The sequence below is a fragment of the Lonchura striata genome, chromosome 4 (assembly GCF_046129695.1).
Source record: "Lonchura striata isolate bLonStr1 chromosome 4, bLonStr1.mat, whole genome shotgun sequence".
Classification (NCBI taxonomy): Eukaryota; Metazoa; Chordata; class Aves; order Passeriformes; family Estrildidae; genus Lonchura; species Lonchura striata.
Window position 1 is genome coordinate 28,369,112 of NC_134606.1, and position 14,596 is coordinate 28,383,707.

General features: G+C 34.3%; 1 protein-coding gene across 4 annotated transcripts in view; it reads right to left on the reverse strand.

Annotated features, from left to right (window-relative positions):
* SGCZ (sarcoglycan zeta) overlaps positions 1-14,596 on the reverse strand; it is a 382,611-nt gene that overhangs the window by 88,923 nt on the left and 279,092 nt on the right. For 3 of the 4 annotated variants that reach the window (XM_021534853.3, XM_021534351.3, XM_021534766.3), the window contains exon 3: positions 9,639-9,740. The exons of the other annotated variant lie outside the window; for it this stretch is intronic. In XM_021534853.3, coding sequence (XP_021390528.1) covers positions 9,639-9,740 — 102 coding nt within the window. The remainder of the gene's footprint in view (positions 1-9,638; positions 9,741-14,596) is intronic. 4 annotated transcript variants of the gene reach the window in all.

The following is a 14,596-nucleotide window of genomic DNA, read 5'->3' on the forward strand; positions in this document are numbered from 1 at the left end:
TATAAAAGATTAAGAGGGACCACTGCACTCTTCCATTGACTGCTTTCAGGTAATCCTAACACCTTATCTGAGCAGCAAAAGAGTCCCATCAATTAGTATGGTAATGTATAATTTTCCTCATCTTTAGAATAACAAAATTTTGTTGTCCTTATTCATGCTGAACAAACCAGTGAAGCTACTCTAAAATTAGTACATTATTCAATATGATCCACACTTTCAAAAAACCCCTGCATCTTAATAGAGAATATTTTATAAGAGAAGCAGCACTTGTGTTATAAAAGAGCATTCAGTAGTATCCCTGATCTAAATAGTACTAATAATAGTTTTACTGTAATATTTTTAAAACTAATTTGCTGCTTGTAGAATAGAAAGGATTTTCTCCTGAAAAAAGCCACGTTGCTTTCTGCATTTTCTGTGGCAGTGTTTTAGCTTAGCTTGTCAGGACAATTAATCGACATTTCAAAATATCTGTACTTTATCAAAATGACAACACAAGTATGGAGCACTTTCCATCTGTGATTTTGTACTATACTCAGAAAGAGAGACCAAAGATTTATAGGAAGATTTCAATCTGGTGGATGCTAGTGGTGAAACTGAGAGGTAAAAGTAAACTTTGTCCAAACCTTATAATTCACTTGCTTATCTAGCAAGAGGGGAAAAAAAATCTAGGCATTCTATATTCTTACTTCAGTTTTCCTTTCTACTAAGAAACTTTCATGTAAATCACCACTGGAGTGCCAGGTTTAGTATCAATACAGATTTCACTTTTACTAATCACATTTTTGTATAACTTTGTATTTTTAAAAATAATTTCTACTTCAGACCAAAACAAAATTCAGAGTCAACCTTCAGCCAACTACTGCAATTACCACTTATACTTGCAACGGGTTCAGCAAGAGTATGTAGCTGTTGAAGAATTATTCATGACATATTGCCAATCTAAATTTACAAATTTTATGAACTATAGTAACTTCCTTTGCAGAACAACTGATTAAAATTCAGCAAAAGATACGAATGAGCCTCTGGCTGAAGCCCAAGAGCCAACTTTACAGTAAATCCCTTGCTGTTATTGTACAATCATAATGCTGAAGCCATAATTACCAATTCCAGTACAGGATGCTAACTTATTCAGCTGCTTCCATTACAAGATTTCTTCTTGTGAGTTTTCTTTGTCCTAATCTCTCCCATGGATTTCACCATCTATAGTTTGAAGCTCTTGCTAGTGTTTATTTCCTTCTGAATTTCCAACCAAAAAAAACCCAAACATCTTTCCCTTACTCTGTGTCTATGAGATAGAAATAATACACTACACAACAATGAACTGGTTTGCTGTTTTAATGCTTTCCTTCTTTAATGTGATGTTTTTGCATAGTTTGGAGATTTAGCCTTAAAAAATCTATGCACTTAGTTACTACCTTAAAATATTTTTTGAAATTTAATTCTAAGACTTTAAAAAAATATCACATATCAGTGAATTAGCAGAGTAATCTAAACTGAGTTTTAAAAATTAACTTTGTATAAATTGTTAAAGATGAGAAGTTAGGTAATTTTTTTCTTTGAAATTTTAACATAGCATACTAGCTTGAGATTAAAGGAAGTGACTCATCATACACTTGGTAATGAAAAGAATATAAATTGTTTGGTTTTATGGAATTATTTCCTGAGAATGCTCTTCAAGTCAACAAGGCTTTCAACTAATGTTAGAATTACTTATCACTCTTGGATGGAGGGCAGTGTCAAAATACAGTCGTTGTTATGGTATAATCAATGCTTCCATTTCATTTCCTCAAATAATAAATTTCCAGCTGCTTTGCAGTAACAGTGTTAGAAAAGATTCAAGAATGTAATCCAATAGATGATGAAATGTGGTACTTATTTTGCATCTAAGAAGGGGAATTATTGTTCTATATGCCTTTTTTTAAGGATGGATTGAATTACCCATGTATTGAATATCTATAAGCAAAAAAAAATATTAACACGTATTTCTCATTCTGCCTAAAAAAGGAAAAAGAAAAATGATATTTTTTATTTTAAAATATTTTAGTAAATTGTACTATTTCATTAAAATGCTTGTAGCACTTCTTGTATCTCTTTACCTTCTTTATCTTATTTTAACTTAATTCTTCCCCACTACAGGAAATGCTGTGGCCATATTGCTTCCTAAAACTGATGGAAGTTCAGCTGGCTCCCAAGAACTTGATCTGATAGTACAAAAACCCATTAAGTTTTAGTCACTGAGGGAGGGATTTCAGAACTATATAAAAGAGATGGAAATTTAAGTCGCAACATCAGATGGTCAGGGAACTCCTTCAGGGAGTGGTAAAAACACCCCAAAAATTACTCTTGTGATTGTAAAGACATCTTGTGAAAATAAAGACATTTTCAAAGAAGAAAATTTCATTGTTGGATACAAGTTGTTTCTGAAACTAGGGGTTATAACATGACATATTTATTATGACAAAACCAAAAAGCATGCTCGCTATCTGGAATAAAAAACTCCAGCTCTTAAGACTGACCAAGCATGTCATATACATATGTCTTCATACAAAAAATGTTGCTTATTATGAAGTAGTAAAATTCAACTTCTTTCTGAAAGAAAGAAAATACAAAGCTAATTTCAAATGGGAGAGAGACGATATTTTAAATGAAATCATTATATTTGCTTATTTGCTTGTACTGGCTTCCAGAAGCTGTGGAGGAACAAGCAGATTTTTCCATTTAAGAGAGTAATGGTGTCCTAATAAGACACTATCATGATAATTATTCCATAACTTATATTTTGAATTTCACTCCAGCTAGTCAAGATGAGATTAATTTTTCATTTTTTTATCATAAACTTTGAAATATTAATTAATTTTCTCTATTTTAATGTCAGACACAATATTGTGTGTGGTGTCCCAAAATGTAAAATATTTCTTAAGAGTTAGAAGGCAATTTTCTTTCTTTGCTCGGGGACTTCTATTCTTCCTGGCAGAGTATAGAAATACTGAGAATATTAATAGGAAAAAAAACCTCCACCCAAAACCCCTGGTTCCAACACAATACGGATCTGAGAAATTACATAAATAAGTAGAAGAATTATTTTTCCTAAACTGTCTCATGAAACTCTAGGAGTAAGCTTCTATGGCTTTGTCACAGATGTCATCAAAACCAAAACTGGTTCTGAACTTCTCACCACAGATCTGTAACAAGCAGTCTTAAGGTTTGGGGAATTTTATTAATATTTATTTTTGTAGATTCTGAATGACATGACTACTTTATATGATTTCAATACAAATGTTTTTAAGGTGAAAATATCATGCAAGACAAAAGTATTCTGAAAGCAAAACTGACAAAGATTTTAACAATTCTGTTTTATTTCAAGATAAAAAAAAATCTATGTCTAATGGGTAAAATTTACTTTTTAATTTTTAACCATTTAAAATCATCTCAGCAGCCCTCAAGTCATGGCTAAAAAACTAACAGTATTTTTGGGAGATAAAATTATATTAATGTATTTCATTTGTGCTTAATGTCTTCTGAGGATATTTTTCTGCCACAATGACCCACATTTTTGCCTCTTAGTTTTACCTGTGCATCCATAGTCCTAAGGTTTATACAGAGGAGCAAGTCTAAGGTGTTCTTCAAAATTATAAAATGTCATACAAAGGATAAATGTTCTCCAAAAACATATATAAGAAAATTCATACACAAATATATAAAGACAGAGATTTTTCTTCTTTTCAAGTCATTTGCAGGTAATCTAATTTTACTTTATTGTGTTGGATCAGATTTCCTATGGAAATATTAATTTTTTTTAACTTTTAGTATTTCTTTAATTTTTTTAATTGCGTAAACTGCAACTAAAGTATTTCAAAGTTGTTCAGGAAATAAAAGGTCATTCCTCAGCATAAGATATCCATACAGCTCAAACTAAATACACTTTACATGAGAATTAGATACAAAACATTATGAACATCAAACTGAGATGTAACATGGTTTTCATTGAAATTTTCCTCAGCAGTACACAGATGTATTACATGAAGGAAGTACTTTGAAAACTAAAAGTGTAATTGAGGCTGAAAACAACAACAACCAACCCCCAGAAAAACAGTTCCAGCTTCAAGAACTTTCCCACATCCCCCTGAAGAAGTGTTCCCAAATAAAATTCAGTTCCTCAGGCTGGTATAAATTGGGTGGATATAAGCCTCTCATGACCTGATTAATGAATGGTCATCAATCGAAGAAAAATGCTTGGGTAATATTAACTCAGATTTTGCAGTGTAAAAAGCAGAGATCCTCCTTAACTTAGCAACAAGTCTCACCAATAATAACAGGAGTAGAGGCTGACATGAAAAAGCCAAGTTCAAAAGATAAAGTTGCTCAACTTTTTTCAGATTCCATTTAAGTATAGCAAATCAAGAACAAAATTATGAATCATGGAAGTTCTTATCAGCTGTCAGCAAAGCGTCAGCACAGCCAACACAATTTCAGAGTGGCAGTCCCTCCAGAGACCACCAACAAATATAGGAGCGACTTGTCCTTTGGCAAAGCTTGTGATTAAGAAAACTTTACATCTTTTTCATACCAATAAAAGTGACACTATTGAAATGACATGGTGTTGAGAGCCAAATTAACTTAAGAGTCCTTTATGACTGTCCTAGTTCTCAAAACCAGGATAATGCCGTAATAGTGATTTTATCTTTAGTGACAGGTGAGTGATCCCAAAGGGCAAGGTTTGAAGAGCGGGTATCAGAAAAATTAACTGGGAAGCATTTCAAGTTTTATCTGAGTGGATTGTGATGTGCCACTACAGAAACAAGTACTGCATTTCATCCTGTGCAATAACAGCAGCAGATTTTTTGAGTACCTTTGTGATTTTTTTGATATTACAAAAGAAAAGAAAAATACAATGACATCTCCTAAATGGAGTTTATCTGATGCCTGTATTTCTCAGTAGTTGTAGGAGTGAATGATTCTTGAACTAGTTTTGACTGCATGGCAGAGGGGTATCTGACAGAACAGAAAAGAGGGTATTTATAGCAAATCTGGCCTTGAAATTTTGGGACAACAAGTCTGAGTGGAATATGGGGGAATATGCTCCTCCTACCCAACCCCAAAATCAACAAAACCCCCACCCCGCCAGGCCCTTACAAGAGAGTATGAGCATCTTGCAAGGAGGGAAGACTTTGGAAACTATATCCCAGTCAGTCTCACATCAGTTTCTAGCAAGATTATGTGGGAGAGGCCTCTGAAAAAAAGCCAGCTGGGACAAAATGAGCATGGGATTAGTAAAGGCAAGGAGCACTGACTTCTGGTCTTGCAAAAAAAGAAGTCTGTCTCAATGAACAAGAAGAGTGTACGTTCAAGCTTTTTGAGGTGATCTCTTATGCTGCATCCTTAAACTCGATCCAAGAGAACAAAGCCATTGTCTCAGAAAAAGAATTTAAGGTCGTCACAAAGGCATATAAGGCCCAAACATAAACCTAAATATATGCAATTATTTTGCTGAAATTAGCAAAAGCTAATTAAATCTTGATTATTATATAGAGTCAGAGAAACAGTGATAAAAGAAATATATTGAAGATTTGCTTTTATCAAGATTGATCCAGGTTTGGAAATAAAACAATGTAAAATAAAGCTCTCTAAATACTTACAAAGATATTCAGTCTCTTGAGTAAAAATCTGGAGGGAAAAATACCTGGAAGAAATCCTGCTTTGAACTCCACCTACAATTTCTTAATTCATATAGAATCACATATTTTAAAATACTAGATAAACACGAAGTTTTCAGAGTTTCTCATGTTCAGTAAGAAGTTAATATATATTCACTATTTCTTGTTTTCTTGACATTCACCCAAAGACTATAAACTCATTTACTAAATTCCATGTTCTCTAAGGATATCTCTGGAAAACAGATGCTAATTTCAGAGAATACATTTTAACCTTATTCATTGTGAAAAAAAAGCCCAAAGTAATCCCTCCACTTAAAGGGACAATGGGTTACTCCTTTTTATGTAATGGAAACAATTTAACAAAGAGAAGACTGGATTTTTTTTCTGCCCTTAAGAACTGTATGTTAAATTAAAAAGTTTAATAAACTCAGGAATACATTGTCAAGAAAACACCATGAACTACTTTTATTGTTATATGACATACTAATAAGACTGTACTTTGATTGTTTCCATTCTGAAGTGCAGCGGTATGGATGTAGTAGCATGATAGCAGAAACATTTAATTCAGAAGAATTGAAATATTGAAATAATTCAGGATGTTGCATTATGTGTTATTTGATTTCATACCTCTCATTAAAGATACACTATAAAGAATAAAGTTTGCATCATATCAATGCAAATAATATAAACATGGGAAATATAACATGATCTGGATGAAACTTGCTTGTTTCAGGCTAGCAATTTGATCAAAAGTATATAGCTAGACTATTCATAGCCAAAATGTAATTCTCTGTAAGATTCATTTCATAGAGTACACGTGCCCTGGTTTTGGGGTTATAAAGATATCAATTCAAAATCAAATGAGCCCTTATCTGCCCAGAGTCTGATGCATCATTTAAAATTCTGACATGCAGAGAAACCATTTGATGAAAATATAGAAGTTTCTTTCCTGTAAAAAAAAGAGGTAGGAACCCATAGTTCTGCAGACACCACTAACTATGTATGGTAAAAAGGGCAAAGCAAAGGGCAAAGAGGAGCAGGGCAAGGGGAACAGCACACTTTGAGTAACCTTCTCATTTACACAGCTTCTACACAAAAGAAAATATTTGTTTTAGTCAAGACCTGGCTTTTTCACTACTACCTTTGGAAATAAAGTTTTATACTGTCAGAAGTAAATGTCACTAGAAGTTTTCTTTTGTTTTTAAGAATTCACATACATTTTTTTTTTCAGCTGACTTAGATTTAAGTATTTTAGCACTTGCTTTGAATATTCAGGGTTTCAAGGAAGCAACCACAAGATAAAAGGCAGTATTTCAACCTGTATACAAGGTTCAATACCATTCTCTTGATAAAGGCAGTTTTAGTCTGCATTTAACACTGCACAAATTTGGGCATCCAGGTATACAGCAGGCAAGTGGTCATCATATGCTTATATGTGAGCTTTACACTAGCAAATCTAGCCACTCTCACCCTTAAACTGCAGCAGCAGAGAGCTCAGCTCTGCCTACCTACACAACAGACTGCTGGGCACTCTTATCAGTAGCAATTCACTATCGGAGGTAAATGCTTCCCCCTCAATAAACTTTTGCCACTTTCAGATCGAGCTTACTAAAAGGTAGCACCAGCAAATGTTCAATAATGCCTCCTAGTCACAGCACAGCACAGCTGCTGCTGTACCTCGCTGCTAACACTGACCTGCCCACCCCACTCTGCCCTGTGCTGAGCAGAACAGTGAAGGTCTGGCCTCCCCCGGAGCTCCCTCGGAGGCAGTTCCACAAACCATGGTCTGCAGTGCAGGGGAAATACACCGGTCCTGCAAAGTTACTGCTGAATATGTTATCAAGGAGTTAATCAAAAATGTCACTTTAATGGATGTCTTCTTTCATATGGGAATGAATGTGGCTTAAAGCATTAGCTCTCCTTCTAGAAAATAAGCAATGAGTTGTTGATTTCACAGAATATTTTAGCTCCGGTATACATCAAACTTAAATCATTATTACTTCAGTGGAAAAGGCAGACAAAAGCATTTCTGTCTGAATTACCCAAAGTAAACACTAATAGCTGGTAGCTGCTCAGAATCTGCTATCAGTATTGACTTGGTCACTACTGACTGTGATGAGAGCTCAGAAAACCTAGCTTACTTTTAGATTTCAACAGCACTGTGGCCACTTTTGTAAGTGCCAAAACAGCTCATGTCACATGCAGATGCCATAATGCTGTAGAAATACCCTGCAGAGACATAAAAAACCCTACTGCTAAGCTGGATACAGCTCCAGAGGTTTCTTTCATCATTCCCTCGTGGCATTCCTATTTGCATACAGAAGCTGCTGAACTTTAGCACAACTACTGAGCAAGATGGCATAAGACTGGAAAGTGAAGCTAGTTCAAAAGTGCTGCAAGATGAGAGCAAAGCCTGTCTAAATACTACATTTTTATCTAGGTGACAAGTGCCTTAAAATTAATACATATAAGTAGACCTTGAACTCCAAAAATATTTTACTTGAATTATTTTGTCCAGTAAATGATCAACTCTATTTTCTGCTGGCTTGAGAATATTTAAAGACAAGTGTAATTTTTTCTTGAGCCTCACAGGACTATTGGAACCTTATGCTGGGTATCTGGTAGATTCTCCATCCTCTCCTTTACAATAATTATGCATTAAATATGCATAAAATGCATTTTTTTTTCTGATATTTGTTAGCAGTTAAATTAAATTAGGACCCTACTGAAGTCTCATTACTATCACTTGAAACAAAAGTTTGCATCTTCTCTTTAATAGAACCAATGTTCTGCAGTATGAAGCACTGGGCAAGAAAATATTCCAAATCACACTGTCCACTCACTGAAAAGAAATGGGAAATATGGGAAATATGGAAAATATGCACACATCATAAGTAATGTTCTGCAGCCTTGAATGAAAAGTATGCTCCCTGCAAAGTTATTTAAATATTATAAAAGTTTTCATTACCTAGGTCAATACTGCTACTTTATCAAGCATTGAAAGATCTTAGCTTTATAGAACAGGAGGATGAAGAGACTATGTCAAGGATGTATTAATACAAGAGCAAACTAATTAGGAGAAATGGGAAATTGTCATCTCATTTATGAATGTACTCAAGACTTTTCAAGACAGATTTCAACAGACAAAATTTTCCACAAAGGAATTTAGGGTCAACATACTTATGATTCCTGTCAAATGTTGCAGTATGCACACTATAATTCTTTTCAGAATTATTGACTGAAAGCCAGCATAACATTCTTCTCAAATCATAGGTAAACACTCTTACAGTAAAAAAGATGATTTTTCCAGCATTTCAATATTTTTTAAAATTAATTGACAATGTTAATATAGACAGCATAACTGAATAAAAACAAAACAGTTAAAATGACCTAACTAAATTCCATAGTTAAAAATTTCTTGCTTTTCTTTTTTCTCTGTAATAACATAATGCTATATGAGAATTTCATTTCAACAGCATTTTAAAGAGTTTGCTTTGAAAAATTAAATCCTAGAGACATTACACAGTCCAGCAGCATTTCCCCTAATAAGTAAAATAAACCCAAACAAAAATTAAAATTTAAAAATAATGAAAAAGAAAAAGAAATAATGCTAGCTAGTGATAAAAAGAACAAAACATTTTCTTATTTCACTGAATTTTGAACTTATCATCACTCTTGTTTTTCTGGACTTTACATCAAATGAGAGTCAAATGTTCCATTCCTAGTGCTGAGGTCATTTGAAGCATAAAATATACATGCTTTGAATCTCCTTTTTTAATGATAAAACATTTCTTTTAAAAAGTAATCAAGGTTTCAGAAAAAAAAAATTGATATGAAGGAAGCTTTCACTGTTAAGATATTCTCAAAGCAAACCTCTACTGATTGCTAATCTAGGAGGTGCAAGAATTAAACCTTGTAGTTTGAGACTGAAGAGATCAATTTATTTCAGCTGCAAATTAAGAAATAAAGATGAAAAATACCTACCTTTCGGGAATGGATTTCTCTCACATATAGTGGAAGTAGAAATTCAGATATTCCTTCAAGTCGTATTCCTTTTTTAGTGACTCTCAAATTTCCCATTCCATCCTACAATCAATAATATATATAAATATATTCACTTTAGGAAATAACCTTATCCAGAACAACCTAAAAAGAAGACAGTAGTTGGCTTAACTCCTAAAAATAATGAGTGCTGTCCCCCTGTCCCCAGCTCCTCTCATGATCATGGGCAGGAGGCAGAGGGGCACATTTATAGCCAGAGCTTCACCTAGGGCTGAAGTATTTAACTTGATGGTGACCTGCATACTTTATTTCTTGGATGAACCTAATGTCAAAGTACAACTGTGGATCATCATTATTCCCTGTGTAGATTGAAGTAGATTCTGAATTTTGCAATTCTCAATTAAAAAAACTAGTTACTTTTCTCTCTATATATATGCAATATTTTTTTACATTTAAAGCCATTTGAATCCAGTCTTTTTGTTTTTCCTGGTGATAAAAATACATAGAAAAATATCATGTAGGAAGAAAGAAAATAATTTTTAGTAGTTGCTCATCACTACTAAGAGCCTATCGCTGATGAACAACTTCAAAAATGCTATTTTGATTGTGTTTATTTATCAGAATACAAAAAGCGCCATTGTAAAAGTCTGGATGAAACAAGAATTCAATGGTAGGCACAGAAAAGTGGCATTACAAGGCTTCAGCTGCACTCTTAGAGGAAAGAAAACAATGAAACATGTTTTATACTTGAGACAAAATTATTTTGCACAGCAGTAGAAATTCAAGATTTTTTATCCTGAGAATCTTACTCCATTCCTTACAGAAGAGTAATTTTTCACTGTACAGCCAGCGGAGTTTAACTTGATCCACTTAAGTGAAAAATAAGCACATTTAATCTAATTGCTAATTACATATTTCAAAACCATTGTTGACTCTAGTGTACTGGAACAATGAGAAGTTGCACTTTTGCTCTGCTGCCTGAACTGTGAGGCAAATAACCTCTGCCTACTGGGTTAACAGCTGGGTAAGAGTCCTCGACTGCTATAGCTGAATTGTCAAATAATGTTTCTTAAGAAAGTGATGATATATGTTAAAGTATTTACCTTAAGTCAAGTAATGTTTATACAAATATTTTCACACGGAAAACTACAGGTATTTTTGGGCTTTCTAACAAAAAGTGCAAAATGAAACAGTGATACCTGTTTTTGAAAAGGAAATAAAGAAATTAGAGCTGTTGCCTTCAGGGAAGGCAAGGCGACCTGGTTTCAAGGAACAGCACGGCAGCCCAGTCTCCCCTGGGCCACTCGGGCTAACAACACACACTGGACACCAATGTGGTGGACGGTCGAAAGCGTTTATTATCTTATCTCATGGGTTTAAATAGTCTTGGGGGACTTTGCTACGTCAGAGGGGGTTTGGTAAGGTCTCTAGGGTTAGTCAGGAGTGGAAAACTACTGGGTTAGGTGTGGTTACATTCTTTGGGGTAATGGATAACGTGCTGCAGGAGAGGGGGATGGGGGTCTTTCTTTCCGTCACATCCCGAGATCTTCCGTTCGCCTGTCCCTATCTACTACATAGAGCTTGTTATGGAATGTGTAATCTTGAACAAAAAAGTTTCAATTTTCTCAATCCTATAGTAATAGAATATAAAATTTTAATAGTAAAGGATAACCTGGGAAAATACACAAGCATGCAATAGTTTTTGCCAGTGAATAAATATTTAACAAGAATTAGCTATTTTTTTGATGTATATATTTGGTTATAAGCATGTTTTCTAACTGAAAAGGCAAATTCAATATTTTGTTTTACCTGCTTCTGTGGAATGTTTGTGACTGACACACATAAAATATATTTGCAAGAAAAAAAGGGAAGGAGTGAAAAGGAGAAAATAAAAAATAAACACAAACTACACAAAAATGTAAAATCAAGCTTTCAGAAAACTAGAAATGCTGAAATTAAAGTTGCCTAAGAAGCTTCCATCTGCTCTATCTTGCAAGCATATTTAGGATAAAATTATGTATTTATATGTGATATTTACCCTCCTGAATTGCAGCTTATTCCACATAGGGTTGGAATAAGCCTATTCCAAATAATGCAAACCTCAGTCAGGAGCTACTCACTATTTTGCTTTCACATCATTATTGTCTTTGCATTTATTGTACTCTGTTAAAACTCTGCTGTGAAGACAGTACTGTCAGTATTCTTCTAGACTTCTGTTCACATAAGTGTTTATTACTGAAGTTATATAGTTCCTCACAACTACTAATTAATTTTCAAAATACTTTCAGTAGCTTCATATGGTGGTACTGTTCTTATGCTACTGACAGAGACCTAAAGCACAAAATCAATTTGTTCACTATTTTTGGATACTTATCATATTTTCTCTGTTTATTTTCAGCAGTGGGAAGTTAAATTGTATAGCAAGATTAAATTGCCAGGGTCTCAGAAACAAAGTATTCATAGAGCCTACAGTGTATATAAAGACTTTCATTTTCTGAGTGACCTTTCTAGGTAGTTATTCTTTACTCCTTCAGCAGAATCCAACAGATTGAATGCAGACAGGCTCTGCACAGACAGAAGCACTCTAGCTTCAGTAAAATTACGTGAATCAACACAAAAAGACAGACACTACATTCTAGAGCCTAAGTCACAAAAAGTGCTATTAAACTGGAATAGGGTGAGTGCAACCTCAATTTCTTGATAAAGACAATAATCTTCCAGACAATTCCTGAAGTGTGTAATGACTGACATGAAATAAGTCTGAGTAGTAAAATACAGAAAAAAATCAGACTTGTACTACTACAACATGCTTAATGAAGACAACCCCACTAAAGAATTACTTCCCAGTATATTTTTTCATCAATAACCCCTCCATCAAGTTTAAACAGGGATTGGAATAAGAGGAGTTTCTTGTTTCATTGGGTTAAAACTATGCTGTTAAAAGAGAAAAAGTCAAGGGTTTTCGAGCTAACACAACTTGGTTAAAAAGTTACTAAAATTAAAAAGATTAATTAGAGGAAGGTCCTTCTGCTTCATTCCCAAATAAACTTTATAAAGTTTAGGTTTTCCAGACAAATAAAACTCAGATTATCCTTTTGGTGTGATTTATTTATATTCAAGTGCAAAAATAGACTGAGATGAACCATGCCAGTACTTAAGTGTCAAGTTCAGGTACTGGGACTGACTGGTGTGGAGGTTTTCTTTTGTCATAGCAGCTGGTATGGTAGTGTGCAGTTTTGTTTAGAGCAGTGCTCATAACATACCAGAGCTTTGGCTATCGCTGAACTGTGCTTCCAGAGTGTCAAGTCTTTCTGATTTCCCCCCACATCCCACCTCTGCCCCCAATCAGTAGAGTGAGGATGGCCAAGGAATTGAGAGGGAACTTAGATAAGCCAATTGACCCCAAGTGGTCAAAGGCATATTCCATACCTGTATGTTATACCATGTACAATTTTCCATATTTCTCATTTAGATATGAAACAAACCAACAGTGATCCTGCCTCACTTACATTGTTCTTTTCCCTCAGACATGAAGAAAAACAACCCCTTTACATCTATAAACATGTCTTATAGAGATTGTAAAAATAAAATCAAACATCACTATGAATATTTTATTTTATTCTTAGAGTACATCAAATTTCAGTTATTAAAACAAGAAATTCAAATAAGAAGGTATTAAAATATGAAAACCAAGCATTTAGTTTATGCTGTTGTCTTAAAACTGCAGTAACCTAAGGAAGAGTTTTACTGACTTTGAACACTACATTAAAGTCAATGAAGTCCTAAACTATGCCTACTATACATCTGTGATAATGAGAGTATAAATTTGAATCAGAACATAAAAGAACTCCCCAGAAAAATATTCTGGGAGGCAAACAACAACACTGACATTCAGGACTTTTTCAAGCTTTGACCTGTTTATAAACAGGCAGATATTTATGTTGTTCGATGATCCTGTAAATGGTATATAAGAAAACCAGAGTTTAATTCACACTGTCTTTAAACAGGCAGGATGATCTTTCAAAAGATTAAGTTATTTTTTCACAATGTGCTGAGAATTCTACAAGGGTGTATTACTTATACAGCCTGTAGAATTTCTGCCCAATAAACTCTTACAGCAGCATGTTTTATTATAGCTACAAATATAAAGTATATGCTATGAATACTTCTCAAGAACTATAAATACTTTTCAACAAGTCAGGAAGTTGGCTAAAACTACAAGCTGCAGTAGCCCATCTACAACCGAAACTACTACAACTAGTCCTGGACTACACATATTGCTATCTAATGGAATATGTGGTGGTGTGCTTTCTTTTATTATTCTCTCTCATTTTTCCATCTTTCTTTCCTTTTTACTGTTATTAGTTTAAGCACTAAGACATTCTAAGAAAAAAGAAGAGGATAAGGAATTCTACACAAATTGCTGATAAACCAGAAGTGTGCAAGAACAAGCTTAGGTATCTACAAAATAGATCCAGACCTCTGTGACATAGATGACAACAACTGGAGACCTAGGACAGGATTCACTAGGCTGGATTAGAAGGGCAGCAGAAACTACTAAAAGGGCAGTTTTGAAGCCAAGCTGTGGAATATTTCAATTAGAAATAACATTTTGGAAGCCAGTAACTATATCTTATACACTCCACCCAGATGAAATGGCACCTCCTTGCATGAGATCAAACCCAGACCTTTAATGTTACAAAATTCTATCAATAACCCTGCTATACGAAAGACATTAAAGTGGATAAAACATCTGCAATTCCTGCGTAAGACCACAGAATTCAAAATCCCTTGGTCTGGAGAAAACAAGTTGGAAGGTATGATACTCCAGGAATGAAAACTCTCATTATGTAAGATGAGAACGGCACTGTGAGGGATCCTCCAGTGATTTGTCATGCATCTCGTGAAGTGGGCAGTGAGAAGGCAGTAAAGAACTCTGC